At 45.1% G+C, this 24,666-nt stretch overlaps 1 protein-coding gene across 1 annotated transcript in view; it reads right to left on the bottom strand.

The window, feature by feature from the left end:
- Nucleotides 1-24,666, bottom strand: part of CTNNA2 (catenin alpha 2) — a 633,745-nt gene that overhangs the window by 91,252 nt on the left and 517,827 nt on the right. The window contains exons 10-12 of the mRNA XM_056855155.1: nucleotides 12,307-12,399; nucleotides 11,850-12,006; nucleotides 2,984-3,184 (exon numbers count right to left, since the gene is read on the bottom strand). Coding sequence (XP_056711133.1) covers nucleotides 2,984-3,184; nucleotides 11,850-12,006; nucleotides 12,307-12,399 — 451 coding nt within the window. The remainder of the gene's footprint in view (nucleotides 1-2,983; nucleotides 3,185-11,849; nucleotides 12,007-12,306; nucleotides 12,400-24,666) is intronic.

Below are 24,666 nucleotides of genomic sequence, written 5' to 3'. Positions count from 1 at the left end.
TGCCTTTGATTGAATTCCTAGGGGTCTTCTCTGGGAAAAGCTGGCAAAGATGGGTATAGATTCCTGCCTACTTTTTTCTCATACTCAATCTGTACTCGTCTTCTACCTGCCAAATCCAGTGCAATAGGAAAGGCCTCCAATCCTCTAAAATTTGATCAAACGAAGGGATTAAACAGGGCTGTGTTCTGGCTCCTCATCTTTTCGATTTGTTTTCGAACAACCTTGTGTCTCACCTGCATGGAGCAGATCTTACAAGATCTGAGGAGATCAGGCTAGCCAGGGCCATCCAGATCAGGGCAGAGAAGAAAAAAGGTGGTTGGCCATTGCCTTCCTCTGCATAGCGACCCTGGAATTCCTTGATGGTCTCCCGTCCAAATACTAACCAGGGCCATCACTCTCTACCTGTGCAATGTTAGCACACCAGAAGTTCATAGCCCGGTAGTGTGCCATGCTAGTATTTCTTGCGTTACAAGAGGAACATGTGCATTACATGTACCACATGTGCATTACATTTACTGTAGCCCAGTTTAAACAAGACATTTGGTGCAGGCAAAGCAGGACAGATAATTTCTTCTGCCCTGCTGGGATCATATTTAAATTAAGTCTACGCAAGGCCCTCCTTTTCTAGTTTAGTTCATGCCAGTTTCTTTGAATTCATACTTTCCTAACCTGTAGTAAAAAAAAAAAAAAAAGACTTTACTCCTAATTATAGATGCCTCCAAACGACTGTTCAGAATCATACCTTCCATGCTCTACAAAATAGTTGGAAAATACAACGGCACACAAATTTTTACAGCTCAACAGCCAGATGCTTTCCTCGAACAGATCTCCAAAAGTGTAAATAATAATTAAGGAAGTGGGTGGCACTGAGTTTTCCCTCCTCCCTGGCTATTATCATTCAAATGAGTTCCCCTACAGATCTGTAAAGACACCGCGTTTAAAAAAGGGAATAAATGCAAAATAAATGGAATAGAAAATGGTTTCACTTGCAAGCCCGTAAAATACAACAAGAAACTCAAGGTCTAATCCTGTCCTTGAGCAGCAGGAAGAACAGCCACAGGTTATTCCTATAGCCAGGACATTAATTGACTGTCAACCCCCCCACCAAACACACACACATGTGTGTGTTGTGTTAAGTGCCATCAAGTCTCTTCCGACTCATGGTGATCCTATGAATCAATGTCCTCCAAAACGTCCTATCTTTAACAGACTTGCTCAGGTCTTGCAAACTGAGGGCCATGGCTTCCTTTATAGAGTCTGAGGTGGGAAGGGTTTGGGGAGGGATTTCAATGCCATAGAGTCCAATTGCCAAAACATCCATTTTCTCCAGGGGAACTGATCTCTATCAGCTGGAGATCAGTTGTAATAGCAGGAGATCTCCAGCTAGTAACTGGAGGTTGACAACCCTAATGGTATTGTCTACTCAGACTGGAAGCGGATCTCCAGGGTCTCAGGCAGAGGTCTTTCATATCACGTAACGCTCGATCTTTTTTCTTTTCTTTTTTTAAAGCAGAGTTGCAGGGGGTTGAACCAGGGACCTTCTGCATGCCAAGCAGAGGCTCTGCCACTGAGCCACAGCCCATCCAAGCACCGACCCTCCTTAGCTTCTGATATATGACGAGATCAGGCTTTGTCATGCTGCCTTCCCTCCCAGTTCACATGAGGGAGACGCAAAACTGGCAAAAGGATTTTCGGGTAAAAAAGAAGAAAAGAAAAACGGACAAGGCATTTGGAGCCATCCCTAGACATCACTACACTCCAGAGTTTGTCTGCTGCCTCTTCCTGACCAAGGAAGTCTATCGGAGACCAAGACATGAACCAGAGGGAAGGATGAGAGAGAGACAGAGAGAGACAGAGAGAGAACAAACATGCGAACAAGCTTCTTTTTGACAATCTCTGGCATGGTACTTGGTGACAAGGTAAACACTCGGCTAATTCTGAGAGGTCCTAGTAAGTGGTTTGTTACTTAGTAACAGAAAAGTGCTAGTATGAATAGTCTTCAGGAGAATACTTCAAAGTATACCAGGGGAAAGAGCCCATTTTTGCGCATTCTTGCAACTGTGGAAAGAAACCCCAAAATAAAACAAAACAGCAGAATGCGTGCATGTTTAAAATCCAGCATCTGCAATTAGACATTCTCTGTCAGCACACTGCAACAATTAGATCCGTCTTGCTTTTGCTTTGCTTTTTTTTTGCATAAAAAGCCTAAAGGGAGATTTGGTCAGGGACACATTTACTATGGAGCTCTTAGCTCTTTATTCTTCTTGGAGCTTTATGAAAGAGCACATTAAATATGACATACAAGTATTTAATGTGTCTGCCACAGATTTAGTTTATTGTGTTTTTATCATGGTGCATTAGTTTTATAAAAACCAAATGGTCAAAAAGTTTGCATAATGCCTGCCCAGAATTTTAGTAAAAATAAGTCAAAAAGAAAAAAAAAGAAAAGAAAGAAAAGAAAGAAAGAAAAGAAAAAAGACAAAAAGAGTTGTATAACATTTAACTTTCAAGGACTCTCAAAGCTTCTACAATAGTCTCTTTTTGATTAATGAAAAGTTTAATGGAAATAAATTATAGAATCTCTTGCTGATCCTCAAAACAGAACTGCAGTGAACATCTTTATGCATTTTGATATTCCCCCTCTCCCAAAGTTTAAAAGATGTAGATGTCAAAAAAATATTCATCAGCATACTTAAATCATTCTGAAATGGTTCCATTTTAAGAGCAAAAAATGATAAAAGGGATAACATAGATCAAGTAGTACTGAAAGTCTACAGCCGCCACAGGCCAAATAACCCGCAAGCAAGGGGGTGTTGCCTAGTTAGGGAAGTGGACAAGCAATACGCAGGGCCCACAGACAGCGTGGCATATAGCTTAGGCCTGCCAAACCACTTCAAACATAGGAATGGTGATTGCGTTGGAAGAAGTTATACAAATAGATCGAACACTGTCAAGTACAGATAATTTTGCCATCCACACTCACCTGTTTCCGACAGCAACTTGGTTGCTTCCAGCACCTTCTCTGTGTAAACCCCAGCTTCATAGTTTTCCATCTCAGCATTAATGATATGGATGACTCTGGCAGCTCGTCCACGGATCGCGCCTGCGGTTCTGTCCAGCGTGTCCACATCTCCCTCTTGCAGAGCAATCACACATTTATTGACGTCTTCCAGAATGTGGTTTTCTGCACAAAAGAACATGTCGATTGTCATTCATCAAGAGGATTCATTTAAGGCCAGACTCAACAAATCCCAGGTGCTAGGTTGCGCTGGAGCCTAGAAATATAATTGTGGTACCGAGTGTTTTCTGCGCTGATTTTATTGTGGCGTCGTGTAGCAATGCTCAGTGGAAGTACAAAGGGTTGGATCCCACTTTTTTTTTCCACTCATGAAAAATGGAGGAAGGGGTCTTCCAAAGCCTTTGGCTACCAAAAAGGCCATATTTTGGATCATGAAAACTGCAGGGATAAAAAACATGTGCCGCAGGATCTATAATATGGAGGGGAATCAGATGAGATGGAATGGGAAAAAAATGACTGGATCCAACCCAAAGCATATTTATTATTTTTCACCTGAATGTTTTTAAGTAGTTATATATTAAAAAATGCACATGGAGTTCTTATAATTGAAGAAGAAGAAGAGTTGATTTTTATATGCCAACTTTCTCTACCACTTAAGGAAGAATCAAACTAGCTTACAATCTCCATCCCTTCCCTTCCCCACAACAGATACCCTGTGAAGTAGCTGGGGCTGAGAGAGTGTGACTAGCCCAAGGTCACCCAGCTGGCTTCATGTGTAGGAGTGGGGAAACAAATCCAGTTCACCTGATTAGCCTCCACCACTCAAATGGAGGAAGGGGGAATCAAACCTGGTTCTCCAGATCAGAGTCCACCACTCCAAACCACCACTCTTAACTACTACCCACGCTGGCTCTAATTGCTTATGTGTAAATTTGCATTATCTCAGTGGCAGTGAATGTACAATACATGAACATACATGAAGCTACCCTTGGTCCATCAAGATCAGTATTGGCTACTCAGACTGACAGCATCTCTCCAGTGTCTCAGGCAGAGGTTGTTTACATCATCTACTACCTTAACTGGAGCTTCCAGGGATTGAACTGAGGACCTTCTGCATGCCAAGCAGATGCTCAACCACTGAGTCACGGCCCTATACCACAACACTATTGTCATAGCTGTAATAAGAGTACGTATTAATTAGGACTGGGTTTTATGGTCGCAATAATGAGAAAAGTTGGCCATTAAAATATGAAAACCTGCCAGCTGAAAAATGAGCCTGGCTCCTAATTTTTTGGGCTAGCACTTACAGCCAAAGAAAATGTCCCAGAGCCCACTTTAAGGTGGCAACGCATGCCAACAACTCTCTTGATTAGTACTCTCTTCATACAGATCTCAGCAGCACGGGGTCAAAGGTTGTCTTCTGCTGGCAAAAGGCACTTCCGCCAGTAGAAAAGGAAGAAGCAATTTTCTCAGAATCCCCCCTCTTATCGAAGACCCTCCATTTTTCTCCCTGTAGATCCTAAGGGATCTCTTCCACAGGAGCAGCATTTGAGGGAGCTCAGGGGGCAAGGAAGAACGTGTTAAAACTCTCTCCCTTCCACGGGCAAAAGCACCTCCTGATGGATCCCTCTCAATGCTTCCTAACTTAGAAGGTGGGCTGTGAGTGAAATGAATCATGAGAGGGAGGGCACCTTGGCCAACTTCTGGGCATGGAGTGGGAGGTCACTGGGGGTTTGTGGGGGAGGTAGTTGTAAATTTCCTGCATTGTGCAGGGGGTTGGACTAGATGACCCTGGTGGTCCCTTCCAACTCTATGATTCTATTATTCTAATCCATGGCTGAATGAGTCTTCCAATGAGGTGGGGCCATAGCTCAATGGTCGAGCATCTGCTTTGCATGCAAAAGGTCCCAGGTTCTAATCCCCGGCATCTCCAGTTTAAAAAAAAAGGGTCAGGCAGTATGATGTGAAAGACCTCAGCCTAAGATCCTGAAGAGCCGCTGTCAGCCTAAATAGATAATACTGACTTTGATGGACCAAGGGTCTGATTCAGTATCAGGCAGCTTAATGTGTTCTCTGTGTACTAGGGCTGCCAATGTCCAGGTGGTACCTGGAGATCTCCCACTATTACAATTGATCTCCAGATGACCAAGAGCAGTTCCTCTTTAGAAAATGATTGTTTTGGAGGGTTGACTCCATGACATTATACCACACTGAGGTCCCTCCCCTCCCGAAACCCCACCCTCCCCAGGTTCCACCCCCCCCCCCAAATCTCCAGGTATTATCCAACCAAGAGCTGGCAACCCTACTGTGTACTGATGTACAAGATTGTGCACAAGCAATTATGAGCATTGAGAAGTTTTTAAACAGAGGCTAGATGGTCATCTGTCAGCAATGCTGATTCTATGACCTTAGGCAGATCATGAGAGGGAGGGCATCTTGGCCATCTTCTGGGCATGGAGTAGGAGGTCACTGGGGGTGTGGGGGGAGGTAGTTGTGAATTTCTAGCATTGTGCAGGGAGTTGGACTAGATGACCATGGTGGTCCCTTCCAACTCTATGATTCTATGAGAAGTGCACAGGAGAAACATTTAACTGTGCATAACCGAGGAAACCCAAAGGCTGTGCTAGGCCACCATGGTCCACCCCGGAAGGACAAATATCTCACCCACACGATAGTCTACTAAAACGTTCAGCCTGATGGCTAATGGCGCCAGAGAGAGTGGTGTTTCTGACCACAGTATTTTCCTCATGGGAAGCAAACCTAGAGTGCATGATAATAGGCTTCGATGGGTGGAATAGTCTGAAAGGCAGACGCTCAACACCCTGGGCTCACATCAAGTGAAGAGGAACTCTGCTGGGTGTAGCTGTGGGAACGCTGGTTACCATGACACCCAGCCTCCCTCAGCGCCGGCCTAGCCTTCATTATTTTCATCAGCCTTGAGTTAATTTTTTTTCCAAAACCAGCAAATCCTCCTTAAAGAGAAAAAAACAAATCATGCACTCAGGGGAAATTATGCATTCCATTTGACTTATTTTGCATAAGCTCACTTGATTTGAATACTTGTCTCGTCTTGGGAGTTTAGGCACAATTTCGAGGAGTACGGTTTTGTATTTGATGACGAGGGGTACGATCGTAGGAAGAATTTAATAATAACTGAGGTCTCCGCCCCAAAGGACTTGCAATATACAAATTTTGGCAACGGGGGAGACAGTAGTGGTAGAAGTAAATGTAACATTCAAGATTCAAGAGGGAGGGGAAGGGCCGTGGCTCAGTGGTAGAGCATCTGCTTGGCATGCAGAAGGTCCCAGGTTCAATCCCCGGCATCTCCAGTTAAAGGGACTAGGCAAGTAGGTGATGTGAAAGACCTCCGCCTGAGACCCTGGAGAGCCGCTGCTGGTCTGAGTAGACAATACTGGCTTTGATGGCATCTCTAGTTAAAGGAGTAGATAATAGTGACTGTGAAGAAGAAGAGTTGGTTTTTATACCTCACTTTTCTTCTGTTGTATGGAGTCTCAAAGTGGCTTACAATCACCAAAGAAGGCACCTTGTGAGGTAGGTGGGGCTGAGAGAATTCTGAGAGAACTGTGACTGGCCCAAGGTTACCCAGCAGGCTTCATGTGGAGGAGTGGGGAATCGAACCTGGTTCTCCAGATTAGAGTCCACCGCTCTTAAACACTACCCCACACAGGCTTTCGTCCCCCACGCCTTTTTAGATGCAGAAATAGCCTCTGTTTCTGCACTTGAAAAAGTGTGCGGCGGGAGGGAGAGCTCCTTGGGCCACTGTGCCACACGCTCCATCCAGATTGGGGCCTCATGGTATTTTTTCCAAACTACAACTACTTCTAAAATGGCGTCGGCAGCGACGGGACGGACCCTTGGGTGCCATCGCCTTGAGTTTGGCTCCGAGTTCCTTCCGCTAAAGCCTCTCCTTTCTCGAGCTGCGACTCATTGAACGCTTTATGCTGTATGACTGCATTGCGTTTTATTTTGCAATCCACCTCGAGGCTCAGCGAGAAAGGCGGGCTGCAAATAAAATACACCCCTACAACAGCACACACTTGATACGTCCTCTCTCAAAGGCTAAAATGGCCTGGAAAGAGCCATGCCCCTCCCCCTCCTTGTACTGACAGAAACCATAGATTGAAGGCTGGCACTATTATTGTGGTTGCCTAGCAACTACCAATACAGCCACTGCAGAGGGAACTCATTTTTTAAAGGCACAGGTGCTGCTTCTATTATTGAGAGGTAACCCCCAATGTATTTTTTTTTAAGATGTCAGATTTTTCTGCAAACCTGGGGCTTTTTGCAGATATGTAGAAATAGCTGTCTTGCCTCTTCTTGGCTCCCATCTCCAGATTTAAGTATCCACAGAATTATCCATACTGATGCATAACAACATGTAAATCAGGGGTGTTGAGCTCAATTGTTACGAGGGCTGGTTAAGACATAAATGTCACTTGGTTGGGCTGGGCCATGCCTCGCCAACCCAGATTAGAGTGAAAGGGAGTGGCTGCCTTGGCTGGCTCACGGGCCGGATAAGAGCTCTCAAGGGGATCTGGCCCGTGGGCCTTAGGTTTGACACCCTTGATGTAAACAGTCATATGAAGCTGCCTCTTAATGAATCACATCATGGGTCCACACAGCTTAGCACTGTCTACTCTGGAAAGCAGCAACTCTCCAGGGTTCCTTTCCTTTCTGAGATGATCCTTTTAACTGGAGTCATTGGGGACATCTCGGCCCTTCTGCTAGCAAAGAGACCACTGCCACCTTCAAACAGGAATAGCACTCTTGGCTGAGAGGAGTCTGCTCTCTCCATCGGCAAAGAGTGTCCTGCTTCAGACTGCCAAATGGGTCTCGTCCACTTGAAGCCACCGTAGCAAATGACAAGGTTCACGGTGAACAGATGGTCCCAGAAAAGGCGGGCCTCTGTCCCTGACCTCTTCAATTTTGGTAGAGGTCAACCAAGAACCAAAGCTGCTTCAGAATGTGTCTTGTTCATTTCTGTTTGAATTTTATGCAGACAATGTAGAAGAAAAAGAGCTGGTTTTTATATGCCCATTTTCTCTACCTTTTAAGGAGAATCAAAATGGCTTACAATCGCCTTCCCTTCCTCTCCCCACAAAAGAGACCTTGTGAGGTAGGTGGGGTTGAGAAAGCTCTAAGAGAACTGTGACTGGCCCAATATCACCCAGTAGGCTTCATGTGAAAGAGTGCAGAATCAAACACAATTCTCCAGATTAGAGTCCACTGCTCTTAATCACTACACCAAGCTGTACCATTTTCTTTAAATGTTAATTATCCAAACTGATTCCAAACACCATACGACTCTTTTCAAACAGCTTATACTTTCCATTGCACTTAAATCGTTATTGTTATCGTTACGTTTTTTTTTTCAGAAGGGAGAACAGAATATGAGGCTGTTAATTTAGAGCTCATTTAAACATTGACCATCGATTATGGATTTTCTCCCTCTCTCATAATACTAGAATGCTGGGTCATCTGCTGGAGCTGGAGGGTGAGAGATTTTCAAAACAGACAAAATGAAGTATTTCTTTACACTACACATCGTTAAATTGTGGAACTCCCAGCCCCAGGATGAGATGATGGCTGCCAACCTGGAAGGCTTTAAGAGGGGAGTGGACATGTTCATGGAGGAAAGGGCTATTCATGGCTACTAGTAAAAATGGATACTCGTCATGATGACACATGCCTATTCTCTCCAGGATCAGAGGAGCACGCCTATTAAGTTAGTTGCTGTGGAACACAGGCAGGATGGTGCTGCTGAAGTCATCTTGTTTGTAGGCTTCCAAGAGGCACCTAGTTGGCCACTGTGTGAACAGATTGCTGGACCTGATGGACTTGTCTGATCCAGCATGACCTTTCTTTGACGCACGCAGCTGAGCTGGAATGCAGGAGTATACCTGGCAGCAATTCAGTCCACACCAGTACTGCTATGTACAATTTATTTACAGTATTTACACAGTCCAGAATGCAGTTTTCTCCAGCAAAATGCTCCGCCATACATCTATAATTCCTCCACCACGTATCTGCATGTAGTTCATGGACTTATATATATTTACAGCCATACAGTCGACCAATCACATACATTTGCTGTGTCACTGTGAGTCATCCTGGAAATGCCCTTTTCAGGCCACTCAAGCCGGTTCAGGCTGGCTCAGTCACATGACACTAGCTGTCAACTAGATCAGTCTAATCTATGTCCAAACTGCTGACTAGCCCCACATTTTTACATGTTGTCATTCTTATGTTCTTATGACTACAAAAGTAGTTTTCTTGTGTGATTTCAGATAGACTGAACACCAGCTAGCCAAAGCTAGACCTGCCCTGGGGATGCATCAATAGGATAGCTCGATTGGATCATTTCGTTGGATCGTAAATGCATCTGTACTATCAAGTTATTTTGGACAAGCCTAACCCTGCGGCTTCAAGGGTTAGTGTGCATCCCCATGACCTTCTTCCCATAGTGGAGGGGTTGAGAATGTGGCCCCTTTTCACTGTGGACGTAATGCCACGAGTGACATAGAGATGCTCGAATATCCGCTGGTTTGGGTTGTGGACCGAGACTCGATTTTCTGACAATCCATTTGATACTTTGTTGGGTCTTTCGGTGAGTGCTCAGCAGGTGGGAGTACAATTGGATTTTCCCACGTGGGTGTTCTCACACAACCAGATTGAGTTCCAATACCCCCAATCCCTTGCTGCCGAACTCTTTCGCTCAGCAGATAATTGTTTTAAATAGACAACGAGATCACCCACAAGTTCTATAAATCAGTCATCAACAAATGTGGTGTCTTAATAAAATCTTACATTTTGGTTAGATTTGAGCCCAGTAGCACCTTAGAGACCAACAAGATTTTGGGGGCTTTTATGCACAAAGTGTTTCCATCATGAACACCCCCAGGCTACTTCAGGGGTTCGTTTTCGTTATGCACGTCTTTTCTTTAGAAGTTACTTCATTCTTTCCCTGAGTTTTCATTTTCTGGTGGCATCCAGAAAATGCGGGGAGAGAGCAAAGTGACTTCTAAAGGTCAGAAAAGACATGTGTAATGAATACGAAGCCCAGAAGTGGTCAAGGGGAGGGGTAATCACCACAAAAGCACGGCTACCCTCTGAAACTATCTAACATTTTGGTGTTTGTCCAGGTAAGGACACTAATGGCCACTGGCCAGATTCAACTGTCTGTTTCTTTATTTGAGCACAGTTTGGCAAAATCATGATGCTAACCGGCTCAGCAAGAACCAAGAAGACTAGGCGATTTGCTCACACCCGATAGCCACCTTCAGACATGGCAAGTTCAACTGTCAACAGTGTTTTTAGCGAAATCTGCAGTGCCCTTAGAGTGACCAGGGTACTCCAGGCATAAGCCCAATCGTATGGAGGCCTGTTCTCACAATCTATGGTGAGACCACACTTGGAATACTGTGTACAGTTCTGGTCACCACACCTAAAAAAGGATATTGCAGAGCTTGAGAAGGTGCAGAAAAGAGCGACCAAAATGATCAGGGGACCAGAGTAACTGCCCTATGAGGAGCTGTTGAAAAGCTTAGGGCTGGTTAGCTTAGAAAGAATGTGGTTAAGGAGAGATAGGATAGAGGTCTATAAAATTATGCATGGTATGGAGAGAGTGGACAGGGAGAAGCTTTTCTTCCTTTCTCATAATACTAGAATGCGGGGTCATTTGCTGAAACTGGAGGGTGAGAGGTTAAAAAAGGGAAAATAAAATTAAAACAGAAACACCAGCAGGAGATTTGTCTGTGGATCTCCTTTTATCACATCTAGAGCCAGCATGGCTTAGTGGTTAGGAGCGGTGGACTCTCAATTTGGAGAACTGGGTTCGATCCCTCAGTCCTCCACATGGGCAGTGGACTCTAATCTGGTGAAAAGGGTTGGTTTCCCCACTCCTACACATGAAGCCTGCTGGGTGACCTTGGGCCAGTCATAGTTGTCTTCGAGCTCTCTCAGCCTCACCTACCTCACAAGGGGTCTGTTGAGGGGAGAGGAAGGGAAGGTGATTGTAAGATGCTTTGAGACTCCTTAAAGGTAGAAGAACGCGGGGTATAAAAACCAACTCCTTGTCTTTAAAAATCTGCACAGCCTATCAAATCTCCAACAGCCAGTCACAAGCAAAAGCCCCACCTCACCATACCCACTCTCTAAAACACTTGGCAGGCCCTAGGAAAGGCGTTGGCAGGTGCCATGGAAATAAGATTGCCAACCTCCAGGTACTAGCTGGAGATCTCCCGCTATTAGAACTGATCTCCAGCTGATAGCAATCACCTGGAAAAAAATGGCCGCTTTGGCAATTGGACTCTATGTCATTGGAGTCCTCCCCTCCCCAAACCCCACCATCCTCAGGCTCCACCCCCAAAACCTCCCGCTGATAGCGAAGAAGGACCTGGCACCCCTACATGGTGCGCACAGACATCACGTAGAATCATAGAATCATAGAGTTGGAAGGGATCACCAGGGTCATCTAGTACAACCCCCTGCACAAGGCAGGGAATTCAAAACTACCTCCCCCCCACACCCCCAATGACCCCTACTCTATACCCAGAAGATGGCCAAAATGCCCTCCCTCTCATCATCTGCCTAAGGTCACAGAATCAGGATTGCTGACAGATGGCCATCTAGCCTCTTCTTAAAAGCCTCCAGGGAAGGAGAACTTACCACTTCCCGTGGAAGCCTGTTCCACTGAGAAACCGCTCTAACTTTTGAGAAATTCTTCCTAATGTCTAGACGCTGGGGATCCCTGCCTTACATTGCTAAAAATACATTTTCTTCTAGTTTTTTTTTCTTCTGAGAGAGGCACCTGAGACAGAGAGGAAGTCATCCACCGATGTGATGTCATCGACTGCCTCGGTGAGCACCCGTACTTGTTTCTCCCACTGGTCCTTGAAGACGTCCATGTTGTCCTGGGCCACTTTGCTCTGGGGCCGGGCAGCCAGCGTGAGCGCCGCATTGATTACCTGCGAGTCAGAAACCAGCTCTTATGAGCGACGGCAAAAAAGAAATATAAAGGCCCTTTTCTCCAGAAAAAAGAACAAATTGATTAAAGAGTGCGTTAAAAGCACAGCTGTGTGCTTTGATCGTTCTGTTCATTAAGTGAGGCTTGGTATACAAATGCATCCTCCCCCACCCCCACTATTTAGGCAAGGCAATCAGCAATATAATGGAAAATGCAAGACTCTAATCTTCGTACCGAGTGTTTTTTCCCGTGTCGAACACCTTATGCTCTTTAATGGACCCAAGGGTTCTTTCTGGCTTACCTGCGGGCACAGACTGTCAATCTGGGTGGCGGCCATGCGGACTAACTTGACTCCTTCTTCATTGTTGGAAATTGAACAGGCCAAATTGGCAACCTGCAATTCAAAGCAGTGGAATATTAGGGTTGAGGTAACATGGACAGCTTCTCATAAGAACATAAGAAAAGCCATGTGGATCAGACCAAGGCCCATCAAGTCCAGACGTCTGTTCACACTGTGGCCAACCAGGTGCCTCTAGGAAGCCCACAAACAAGATGACTGCAGCAGCATTGTCCTGCCTGTGTTCCACAGCACCTAATATAACAGGCATGCTCCTCTGATACTAGAGAGAATAGGTGTGCATCATGACCAGCATCCATTTTAACTAGTAGTCATGAATAGCCCTCTCCTCCATTAACATGTCCACTCCCCTCTTCAAGCCTTCCAAGGTGGCAGCCATCACCACATCCTGGGGCAGGGAGCTACAATTTAACTGTTCTCTCACTGTTTCAGGGGAAGGAACACACCTAGAGGGGAGAGGCGATTGCATGTTAGTCTCAGATTTGAGGAGCTGATGAGAATGTACATCAGCTGCCTTCCGAGGAATACCGAAGGTCAAACAAGAATAGAGAATTCACCTGATGTGGTCCAGCCTTAAACAAAAAAAAAAAGGGGGGGGGGGAGAAACCCAACCTAAAAAACCAAAAGCTGGGTACCCAAGGTTGGGTGGAAAAGGTTGGGTGGAAAAGGTAAAATTATATAATAGAAAAATATTTTTATTTTAAGGTGCTTATATCTCGGTTTACAAAACATTAAACATTATAAAACAAGGCACGATGGCAACGCATGAGGCTGATAGACCTAAACCACACAGACCACATGTGTTTCGGCCTACAGGCCTTCATCAATGGTCAAATGAAAACTCATACAATGCACACACAAGTAATATACAAATGTATGACCATATATAGATAGATAACTTTATACGAGCCCAGGCATGTGTATAGGATGTCTGAGCTGTACTGGTCTCTCCTACAGAGTATGCATGCAAGTATCAACCTCGTTCATGGTATTCATGGTCACTAGTAAAAATGGATACTAGTCATGATGCATAACTATTCTCTCCAGGATCAGAGGAGCATGCCTATTGTATTAGGTGCTGTGGAACACAGGCAGGAGGATGCTGCTGCAGTTGCCTTGTTTGTGGGCTTCCTAGAGGCACCTGGTTGGCCACCGTGTGAACAGACTGCTGGACTTGATGGGCCTTGGTCTGATCCAGCATGGCTGTTCTTATGACTTGTGCCCGCTGTCACTTGTAGTTTGGCCCTTAGACAAAGGGCTATTGCTCAGTGGAAGAGTTTCTGCTTTGCATGCAGAAGGTCCCAGGTTCAATCCTTGGCATCTCCAATTAAAAAGGACCAGGCAGTAGATGACATGAAAGACCTCTGCCTAAGTAGCTACTCATCTGAGTAGACAATATTGACCTTGATGGTCTCATTCAATATAAGGCAGCTTCATGTGTGCATGCAGATAACTTTTACTCAAGCTTTCATTTTTCATTTGGAACCTGAGACACAAGCCACCTTGGAAGCAGAGGTTCCAAGACAAATGTGCCCACAAGAAGACAAATGGATCTCCAACTCCTTGGGTTGAGTTCCTTAGATCTGCTTGCCACAAGACAAGAACATGACTCAGCCCCATTAGATATCGACGTGATACGATAGTATTTATTGCATGTAGCCAAAGGCCATTACAATCAATCACAAAGAAGATAGAACATAAATAATAAATAACATCAATAAAATAACCAGATCTAAAAGTACTTGGAGTGGTGGACTCTAATTTGGAGAACCGGATTTGATTCCCCACTCCTCCACATGAGTTATGGAGGCTAATATGGTGAACTGGATCTGTTTCCCCATTCCGTCACATGAAGCCAGCTGTGTGACCTTAGGCAAGTTACAGCACTGTTAGAGCTCTCTCAGCCCCACCTACCTCACAGGGTGTCTGTTGTGGAGAGGGGAAGGGAAGGAAATTGTAAGCCGGTTTGAGTCTCTCTTAAGTGGTAAAGGAAGTCGGCATATAAAAACCAACTCCTCCTCCTCCTCCTTCTTCTCATGTTAAAATTTTTTGGCCCTCAGATACAGCTTTCGCTTGTATTTGCTTGGCTGCCAAAGCAAAGAACGAGACCCTGTATGAAATGAGCAAGTCAGTACCTGAAAAAAGAAAAAAAAGCAGCTTCTCTGCTTCTGAGGGAGAGTTTAGGAACACTGTAAGAAATTTGATTCTATATTCGGAGTGAAGAGGGCAAGACAGAATATAATGGGGAGAATAACCGGAGCTCCGTGCATACAAAATCACAAAGCATTAGATATCCATCTGCCTATCTTAGGCATCATTTCTAAACACAGTTATTTATAAGCATAAGTTAATGTGCATCACTTTTTAAAAAATCAACATCTACTAGGTATTAGACAATAACAGTCCGATTAGGGTTTGTTTGTTTTTTCTTCCCCTTTGGGCTAGGAGAAAGTGGCCTTTGTGAACAGTGGAATCATTACAAGAAAAGGTTCATTCTATGGATAAGCCCGGGTGCATGGATTCACACTGTTCCTGCCAAGCCACATGTCCTGTCACCCATGCACAGCTCACATGGACTCCCCCCCCCCATCCAAATAGCCAACATGTAAATGTATTCCTTGGCTCCATCATCAACCAAAAGGGAGACTGAAGCCAAGAAATCAGAAGGAGACTGAGACTGGGAAGGGCAGCCATGAAGGCGTTAAAAAAGAGTCTGAAGTGTAAGGATGCCATTGTGTTCTCAATTACTATATATAGGTGGGAAAGCTGGACAATGATGAAAGCTGATAGGAAAAAAGTAGATTCCTTTGAAATGTGATGTTGGAGGAGAGTGTCATGGATACCCTGGGCTGCCAAAAAATAAATCAGTAGGTTATAGATCAAATCAAACCTGAACTGACCCTAGAAGCTAAAATGACTAAACTGAGGCTGTCGTACTTTGGTCACATTATGAGAAGACAAGAGTTACTGGAAAAGACAAATGCTAGGAAAAGTTGAAAGCAGCAGGAAAAGAGGAAGAACCAACAAGAGAAGAATTGACTCTATAAAGGAAGCCGTGACCCCCAAATGCAAGACCTGAGCAAGGCTGTTAAGAATAGGACGTTTTGGAGGACACTGATTCATAGGGTCGCCATGAGTCGGAAGCGACACACAAACATATATGCTGCGTAAAGTAGCACAGCTATGATGACATTCAAATTTTCCACACTCTAGTCTATGGGAACCTCTTTCCTTTTCTGGTGAAGGCCAATCTGTGAGCATAGAACACTTTACTGTAGGCACGTGCCGCATTTCTTACACTTACTGGCTTAGGCAGCTCAGGCGAAGCAGAAGAATCCTCAGTATATTAAAACGACTAATTCTTGTCGAGGAGAAGAAGCCCGTGCAAATAACTTCCACCAGCAAACTCACTTCTATCGTTCTTCCAGGGCTGCTTTACAAACTGACAAATGGCTCACACCTCACTCTGTAGTTGGTAAATTGCTCTCGGTGAGATTTCTCACGGGATTGTCTTATGTATCAGAAGAACGATCTGCACTGTCTTTCCAGCTCCCCCGCCATAACAATAGCAAACAGGCTATCAGGAAAAAAAATACGTATCTTCCAAAGCACTGCTGTGTTGCAGAAGCTGGGGGAATTGGGTTCGATAGCCATCTCTAGATGGGTACTCATTTTCACAAAGACCAGCTCTCCTGTTCAAAGCCTGCCATTTATCCCACATAGGTCGTTTATGCATGAGTACTTTCACTCACGTTCACCTTCTCCCCTGTCTGTCTCGGTTGTTCCTTAGTTATGCATGAATTTTCTATCCGTTAGAGATGAACTCTCTGCCAGCCTTCATAAATCCCAGGACTTCACATTCCTGTTAACCTGATTCTTCCCTCTTCCCTGAGCTCAGCCTGGATGAAATCCCCATGCATAAGGCATAGTACGGGACACACAAGTTTAGTTTTGCTCACAGCCAATTACAGAGCAGCATGTCCAGAGGCAGGGATTCAAATACTTCCTGCTTCCTTGGAGCTCTTTCTGAGCAGAAGGTTTTTTCAAACCAAGGCTTGGATGTACCCCCCCCCTTCTTTTCTAATTGCTCCAATTTTTTTGTTTTATGTTCTTTTTTTAAAAAAAAATATAATTAAGGGGATACAAAAAGGAAAAAAGGGAAGGGTAAACCGTTTGATATACAAAAACAATATGGCAATTTCAATGAGAGATAAACTTGGTCAATTACAGTAACATATAACAAGCCTAAATACTGATCAAGTGCTATATAATATATCTAAAAAAGTAGTTATAAAAGTATAAAATTCAAACTATCTAACTCTGAGACATTAAAAATATAGCATATTAAAGCCCAGCATTTTGTTCTTAAAATGCTTTTTTATGTGGCAATTGGGTTTGGGGGGAGGGAACCTTTCTGTCACTACAGCCAATTACGAAGCAGCATTTCAAGGGATGGGGATTCAAATACTTCCTGATTCAAGCTTGGAGACTGATGGTGCTTTGACTCCCAACAAGAAAGTGTGGGTCCAGCGAGCAACAAACCTCAGGTAAAACTCCCAGGCATAAACGACCATACATATTCTGAAGATAAATGCCGGGCACCTTCCTTGCCTAGGCTTGCTTTGATAGACTTTGGTGGTGGGAGAAGTATATCTGGCAACTTCAAGACCCTGCCTGAGATGCTGAAGTAGAACAGTTCATGGAAACTGAAAGAGTGTCAGAAGCTGTGGGGTCTGCCCTCAGTCAAAATCTGCTCTTGTTCAATGCGAAGTTGCATTCTCTTCTAACAATTAATTTCCATGGAATTGCCTCTAAGTTTGTCTCAAAAGTGAACATCATAGCATAATGGGAACAACACTGAACGGTGCACCAGGAAATTACCGAGGGTTCCCACCCTCTGGCACAGGGCTTACCCAGCATGGTTTAGCCAGTGTGGTGTAGTGGTTAAGAGCGGTGGACTCTAATCTGGAGAGCCAGGTTGGTTTCCCCACTCCTCCACATGAGCGGCGGATTCTAATCTGGAGAACTGGGTTCGCCTGGAGAAAGGTGGATTCTATGGCAATATACCCCATTGAAGTCCCTCCCCTCCCCAAACCCCATCCTCCTCAGGCTCCATCCCCAAAATCTCCAGGTATTTCCCAACTTGGAGCTGGCAGTTGTTAGCATACGGGCCTGTCCCCCCCTACCGGACGGGATCTGGCAACCCGCTGTGCTGACACTGGACTACTCCACTGGCCGCGCGCCCGCCCCAAATGCTACGGGACGGCCGCTGCGCGCTCCGTCGTCACGGACTCAGCCGCTCCTGCGAGCGCCGTGCAGCTAGCAGTTAGGAAGCAGATGCAGGGGCAGCCTCCGGTGAACCAGAGGGAAGCCATGTTCCTGTATAGGCTCTATTCCAGCTGCAGCCATGTCAAGAGAATGTCAGGAAATCAGTGTCAAGCACCCCCCCCTTGCAACATCCACCGCTTAATGGGTCATCAGCAGCAATCCAGATATCATGATGAGTCATTCCTCCACCTCAGCAGCAGCGACCCCAGGACGTTTGCACAGATCGCTCCCATTGTTCCTGAATGCTAATCTCATCAGCAGAGAACTTCCAGCTCATCACAGGTTGCAAAAGTCATTGGAATCAGAATAGATTTCCAAATTCTCATTGCCCTACCCCGGTAGCCACAGCTTAATCCTTTTTTCCCCTTTTGTCACCTGGGAACCTAGGAGGGGTTAAACCCTTCTCCCCTCCCCCAGAAAAACAGTATAACTGGGGTGCTCCCATCCCTCTCTCTCTCTCTCTCTCTCTCCCTTGGGCCTTCCCCTCCATACTGCCTGGCACTCTGCCAGAGTGGGTGTTCATGCTTGGACACCTAGCCCCCCCCCCCCGTCCCCTTTTTATCCCCCAAAGCTGCATGGAATTCCGGACGGACAACTACTCTGAAGAGAGGTGCAGTAATTTCCTCCTCTGCCTGCCACATGGCAAAAGTCATAGACTCTGTATGTTATGTGATGTGTATGTGCAGTTTTGTATGTTATGTGTGAACATATAATCTGAGTAAATTCCTTTTAACCTAATTCCATTGCTTCTGCCTCTTTACTGGTCATGATATGGACTCTGGTAGATAAAGGTTGCATCCCAGCTCAAGTTATGCCCATTGCCGGTTATTGATTCGCTAATTCCCCCATATAACAATTCATAACCGGGCATTTTGGCTAACACAGTCCTAGGCCTCAGTTTGGATTGGGACCATGGTGAGGGAAAACTGGGTTTCTCCTTTGCACAGTTTCCCCAGTTGAAACCAATCTCTCTGATCAGATTGGAAACGGGGAGGGCAGGAAGCCTGACAAACAGAGTACTTGTCTTTTCCCCTTCCCTGGGCTAGCGTCACCAACATGTGTGCATATGTGTGTTAGTTTTGACTGGCAAAACCATACAGAGAAAGTAAGCCCCTCATTCTTCCATCCCCTTTGCAAGATGACTCTTACCCTTTAAAACAACATGGGGAAGATCCTATCATGAGTCATGAAAGCCAGCGTGGTGTAGTGGTTATGAGCGGTGGTTTGGAGCAGTGGTCTCTGATCTGGAGAACTAAGTTTGATTCCCTGCTCCTACACAAGAGGCCAGCTGGGTGACCTTGGGCTAGTCACAGTTTTCTCTGAACTTTCTCAGTCCCACCTACCTCACAAGGTGACTGTTGTGGGGAGGGGAAGGGAAGGTGATTGTAAGCTGGTTTGATTCTTCCTTAAGGGGTGGTGAAAGTCGTCGTCTTCTTCTTCTTCGTCTTCTTCTGCAATCCTAAGGAGAGTTACTCCACTCAAAACCCATTCATTTCAATGGGCTTAGACTGGAGCAACTCTGCATAGAATTGCACGGTAAGTCTCTCTCCCATCATGGTAGGCCTTCAGTTTTAACACTTTTAAATACTAAACTTAAAAAATATATAAATGCAGGGAGGCTCTTACAAAAGCAATAGTTTGTTTGGATCTGTGGAGAGTGACGGTTTAAACTAACACATCTGTAATAAATATTCCACTTTGGTATTATTTATTGTGGCCAGAGGCAAAGGTACCAGTTGGAAATGATGCATGAATGAGTTCAAATGCCCCCATCTCTCTGTGACATCTCCCCTCATGGAAATAATATGTTCCACCAGGCAACGTTGCCAAAGCCCCATCCATCTGTACAAGACCCCACCCCCACCCAAATTTCACTAATCAAGGACATGTCTCTCATGCTCCCAGTGTCAAAAACCCAGGCCAGCAACAGAGACCCCCAGGTGCCAAGGAAAATCTTCCAGGCACATCCCGATCTTTCCCTTGATTAAAATGTGAGCGTTCTCTGCTTTATTTCGGGGATGGGGGAGAGATACAAATGGATTGGTCTTTTTAGCTAGCAGCCTCCGAATGCTCGTGTCAAAAAACACTCCTTGAAGACAACATCCTCTTGCCGATTTGCTGTTTTCACTAGTAGGCCATTTGATATACATCAAACTCTAATCTTCATGAAAAACAAAACAAAAAAACCTCGAAGAGATACAACAAATGGTACTTAAGATGCAAAGCACAGGGTACAAAATGCAGACACTTCCTCTGAAACTCATAACACAAGATCCAGGCCTTAAACACCAGCAAAGAACATTAAAGTTCGGCTGAATAAAAGCGCCTTCTCGCGTCACAAATAAAACAAGCCATCTTTCAAGCTTCCCTCCTCCCCCCTTTATGATCATCAAGATGAAAGAACTGTCCTGAGGCTCAAAAAGCACTATATATCTTACCTTCTCCCAGGTATACTAGATATAATCTCAAAGCCACTTTAATGGCACCATAATAGGTACCTCGAAATGGCAATAGAAGCATCAAGCTGGCGGAAGGCTAATGGAAACCAGAGTTCTCTGACTGTATCGCCAGTGAGCGAACTTTGACTCTTCTTCCTTTGGGTGGAAGAATTACACCTTTAATGCAACTGTGCTTAGGTTTGACTTCAAGCACTGTCACAAATTCCTGCCTGCCCATGCTAAGGAGGAAACGTCTTGTCAGCTTGCATAAAATCCAAAATGAAGACTGTAGAAAGTTTCAGAGGGGAACTATGTTGGTCTGCAGTAGAACAGCTCGATCAATTAATACCTTTATTGACATATTGGTTCCAAAACAATAGTAAAAAAAGGATATCCAATAATAAAATATACAACAAATAAACAAAATTTCATTCATGGTAGCCATCTAGTAAGTTACGCTTAGTTCCTCAAATTCTCATGGCAGCAAGAAGAAACTTTGTTACCTTCTCTGTAGTACAAGAGTGCCGGTCAGCCAAAAGGAAAGCCACTTTGTCTTTTGCGGAGAGATATGAAATATCTTTTATCAACAGTTCCATATGAACTTCCCGTAAAGACTCATAAGTCACGAGTCATTGTCTCTGGTGAGTTCTGCGAACATAGGAAAGTCCAACTACAGATCGGGAAGTTCTTGGATCTGCCCCAAAGAATTTCAGACAGAAAGATGTTTAGGTGTGCTAACATGAAGGTCAGAGTTGTGGGGAAGTAAAATAGGAAAAGTAGGTTGGTAGGGCTCCAAGTGTTGGATAAATACCAAGCTCTGATGGGGAGCAGACCTGCGTGCTAATGAGGACAAGGTTTGCCCCTCAATGTCTAGAATCTTTTGTTTCCATAATCTGAAAGCTTGCTGCTCATCAGACATGTAGAGAGATTCCAATGGGATTCCCATTTTCTTGAGTTTAAGGGTGAGAACAGCTAGATTTGAGTCCAGTAGCAACTTAGGGATCAAAAAGATTTTCAGTGTAGAAGGTTTCGGGAGTAAAAACTCCCTTTGTCAAATGCAAGTCAGAATGGAGACCTCTAAGCCCTTGTATCCCAGTCTGCCTGGCCCGAGCAAGTGACATTTATGTCATATCCGGCCCTCATAACAATTGAGTTCAACATCCCTGCTGTAGGGTTTTCCAGGCAAGAGGCGTTTGAAGGTGGTTTGCCATTGCCTTCCTCTGCACAACAACCTTGGACTTTCTCGGTGGTCTCCCATCCAATTACTAACCAGGCTGACCCTGCTTAGCTTCTGAGATCTGAGGAGATCAGGCTAGCCTGGGCCACTCAGGCCGGGGCAGAGAAATGTTTAGGGGCAGAAAATTAGCTTTGGTAGTGAGATAAGAATTCTATGTCCCTATTCAGCGCTGGGGGGTGTCTATTGCTCTGAATCTGGGAATGAACTCAAGTTCAGCAGTCTCACGTTGTAGAAAGGTACTCAAATGAGTGAGACATTCCAGGGTAATTCAAAGCAAAGGGACATATGTGGTTACATTCAGAATTCGTACAAGGAAGAAGGATGGCGGATCCGGCACGTAGGCGTTCTGCTACTTTTTCATGGGAGTTCTGCAAAAACATTTTATTCCCTACGGCTTGACAACATGGGAGCGGCAAAACCTCGGAAGAGTTCAAAATAAAACAAAGGGTTCGCCTACCAAGGGCTTGAGAGACAGTGCGGCATTCAACACTCTTGTTTTCAAGCATGTACGTAAAAATGGGTCAGGGTGAATTGAGGTGGCTTTCCTGAGCTGAAAAGCTTTTTCTACATTTACAGGATACAGGGAGATGTTCTATTTTCAACCAAGCTCACTAGTTGTGAATGTGGCTGGACTGAATGCCATGTGTTGGGAAAGGCCGTCAAGTCACAGCTGACTTACAGAGCCTCCATAGGGTTTTCAATGCAAGGGGTGAACTGAGGGAGTTTGCCATTGCCTGCCTCTGTGTAGCAACCCTAGACTTCATTGGTGGAACAATGTGCCGGAACGTGTCCAGAGGAGGGCAACAAAGATGGTGAGGGGTCTGGAGACCAAGTCCTATGAGGAAAGATTGAAGGAACTGGGTATGTTAGCCTGGAGAGTAGACGACTGAGAGGTGCTATGATAACCATCTTCAAGTATTTGAAATGCTGTCATATAGAGGAAGGTGCTGAGTAGGGTTGTGCATATCAATATACTCAAACTGAAAATAAACCCGAAATTAGCCATTTCAGCAATACTCGGGTTTCAAGTAGACCGAATATCAAAACCTGGGAATCTGCCCAAAGCCGAATAATTATTCAGCTTTTTCGGGTTCGGGTATTTGCCTTTGCTCAGATGCACAACTCTGTGCTTTCTCCCATTTTTCTATCTTTGACTGGTTGTTAGGGATCTGGTTTTGACTTTTTTTTAAGGTAGGGGTCGTGCAATTGGAGCCAACTTGGTCTGACAACCATTCAGTGGGTGGATGTGCATCAAGCATAAGGGTTATTTAAAAGATGGGGCTCACCCAGTCCCGTCTGGAGGGATATATCCTCCAACTAAAAAGAAACGGCTTCAACAGCTGCTTCTGAAGGCAACTTCCTCACCCGCGCGGATAAGCAGTCTCCTTCAGAACAGCCCCTGTGGTCGAGACTTCGGCTGACTTCGATATCACTCCCCCCCTGAAAACCTGCTTTCAAAAAGAAGGTTGCCCCAAGTAGTGTCTTCGTTTCCCAGCATCTCCCGTTAAGGCAGTTGGTGATGTGAACGACCTCTGCCTGAGACCCTGGAGAGCTGCTGCCAGTCTGAGTAGACAATACTTGCCTTGATGAGTCAATGGTCTGATTCAGTATATATATATGTGCTAAACCAGTCCATACATTAGTTCTTGTAGGTTATCCGGGCTGTGTGGCCGTGGTCTTGGTATTTTCTTTCCTGACGTTTCGCCAGCAGCTGTGGCAGGCATCTTCAGAGGAGTAACACTAAAGGACAGTGTCTCTCAGTATCAAGTGTGTAGGAAGAGTAATATATAGTCAGAAAGGGGTTGGGTTTGAGCTGAATCATTGTCCTGCAAAAAGTATCAAAGGTAATGTGCTAACCATTGTCCTGTAAGTATCAAGATAATGTGCTAATGAGGGTGTGGTATGTTAATATGGAATCATTGTATCCTGAAATGATCTGTTAATGTGTGAAATTCAAGGCTAATCTGCATGGCTATTGTGGACTGACCTTGAAAGCCTTCGACAGTCCATACATATTTAAGGAGAAGAGTTTCGGAATAAGACTTTTGGTTAACTTGAGACTGGCACTTCTCATTTTAGAAAATAAGCACACCACTCCATAGTTCTGTGGCATTTCTAGGGTTGCCAAGTCGTAACCTGTGGGAGGTTTTTTGGGGGGAGCCTGAGGAGGGCGGGGTTTGGGGAGGGTTGGGACTTCAACGCCATAGAGTCCAATTGCCAAAGCGGCCATTTTCTCCAGGTGAACTGATATCTATCGGCTGGAAAGCAGCTGTAATAGCAGGAGATCTCCAGCTAGTGCCTGGTGGTTGGCAACCCTAGGCATTTCCCAGTACTCTTCAACCCAGCACTGATAGATGGGCATGCCATTTTGTATATAAACACAGCAGTCTGGGGGACAGGTGGGCTGGGGAACAACCCCTCCCCCCCACCAGCCCACCCTGCAAACAGACCTTCCTGTTGGCCAGGCAGGTAGAAGTGAAACAGTCCGGGAAGCAGCAGCAAGAAATTAAGTTGATTGATTTATATTTTTCCCAAGGCACATGGATAAACACTTTTTATACCCTGATGGTGTGCATTTACACTCTTTCCATTTGCAGGGGGGGAAATTTATAGCACCTACCTGACAGAATCCCTTCCGAGAAGGTCAGAGATAAATGGGCACATCCATCTCTTTTCGCTCCTCTCTCCCCAAATCGAGGGCTCTTATATGACATTTAATCTCGAGAGGAGTTTGGATTCCCCTCCCCGCTCCCCCCACAGTTCTGAGTGTCCCCCCCTCTTTTCCCCACGAGGGGAAAAATAAACATACTGAATATACTTTGGGGAGGTGACGGAACAAAAGGCTTTGCCAGCCCCAGCGTTTAAGGGGGCAAACTCCAAACACCCACACGCAGCACTTCAAATTGTGCATGTAATCTTGACTGAGATGCTGATGAACCTTCTCTCCTTTCAAGGCAGGCATAATTATTTTCTGCGCTTGCTGCGAGACAACAAAGCGTAGATGAGTTCTGTGCCAAGGAGAGCCAAGTTTCATTCCACAAAGCCTAGTGGGTATTTTTTTTTAATGGGGTGGGAGATCGTAAGAATTGCACGGGTGGCCTTGGGTAGGATCCAACCGGCGTTACTTCTGAGGAAAAGAAGTTGTTCCCTTTGCCTGCCAAAAGAAGGCTATGCTCTTTGGGGGTGGGTGGGTCGCGGTACCTATATGAACAAGAGACAGGGGACAGGGGTATAGTAAGGAGGGGACCCGGGCAAGATAGAGTGTGAGATCCAACCTGTGATTTTTCAATTATTTTTTTC

The sequence above is a fragment of the Euleptes europaea genome, chromosome 9 (genome assembly GCF_029931775.1).
Source record: "Euleptes europaea isolate rEulEur1 chromosome 9, rEulEur1.hap1, whole genome shotgun sequence".
In the NCBI taxonomy this organism is placed as follows: Eukaryota; Metazoa; Chordata; class Lepidosauria; order Squamata; family Sphaerodactylidae; genus Euleptes; species Euleptes europaea.
The sequence above is the reverse complement of the archived record's forward strand: the minus strand, read 5'-3'. Positions and strand labels throughout refer to the sequence as shown.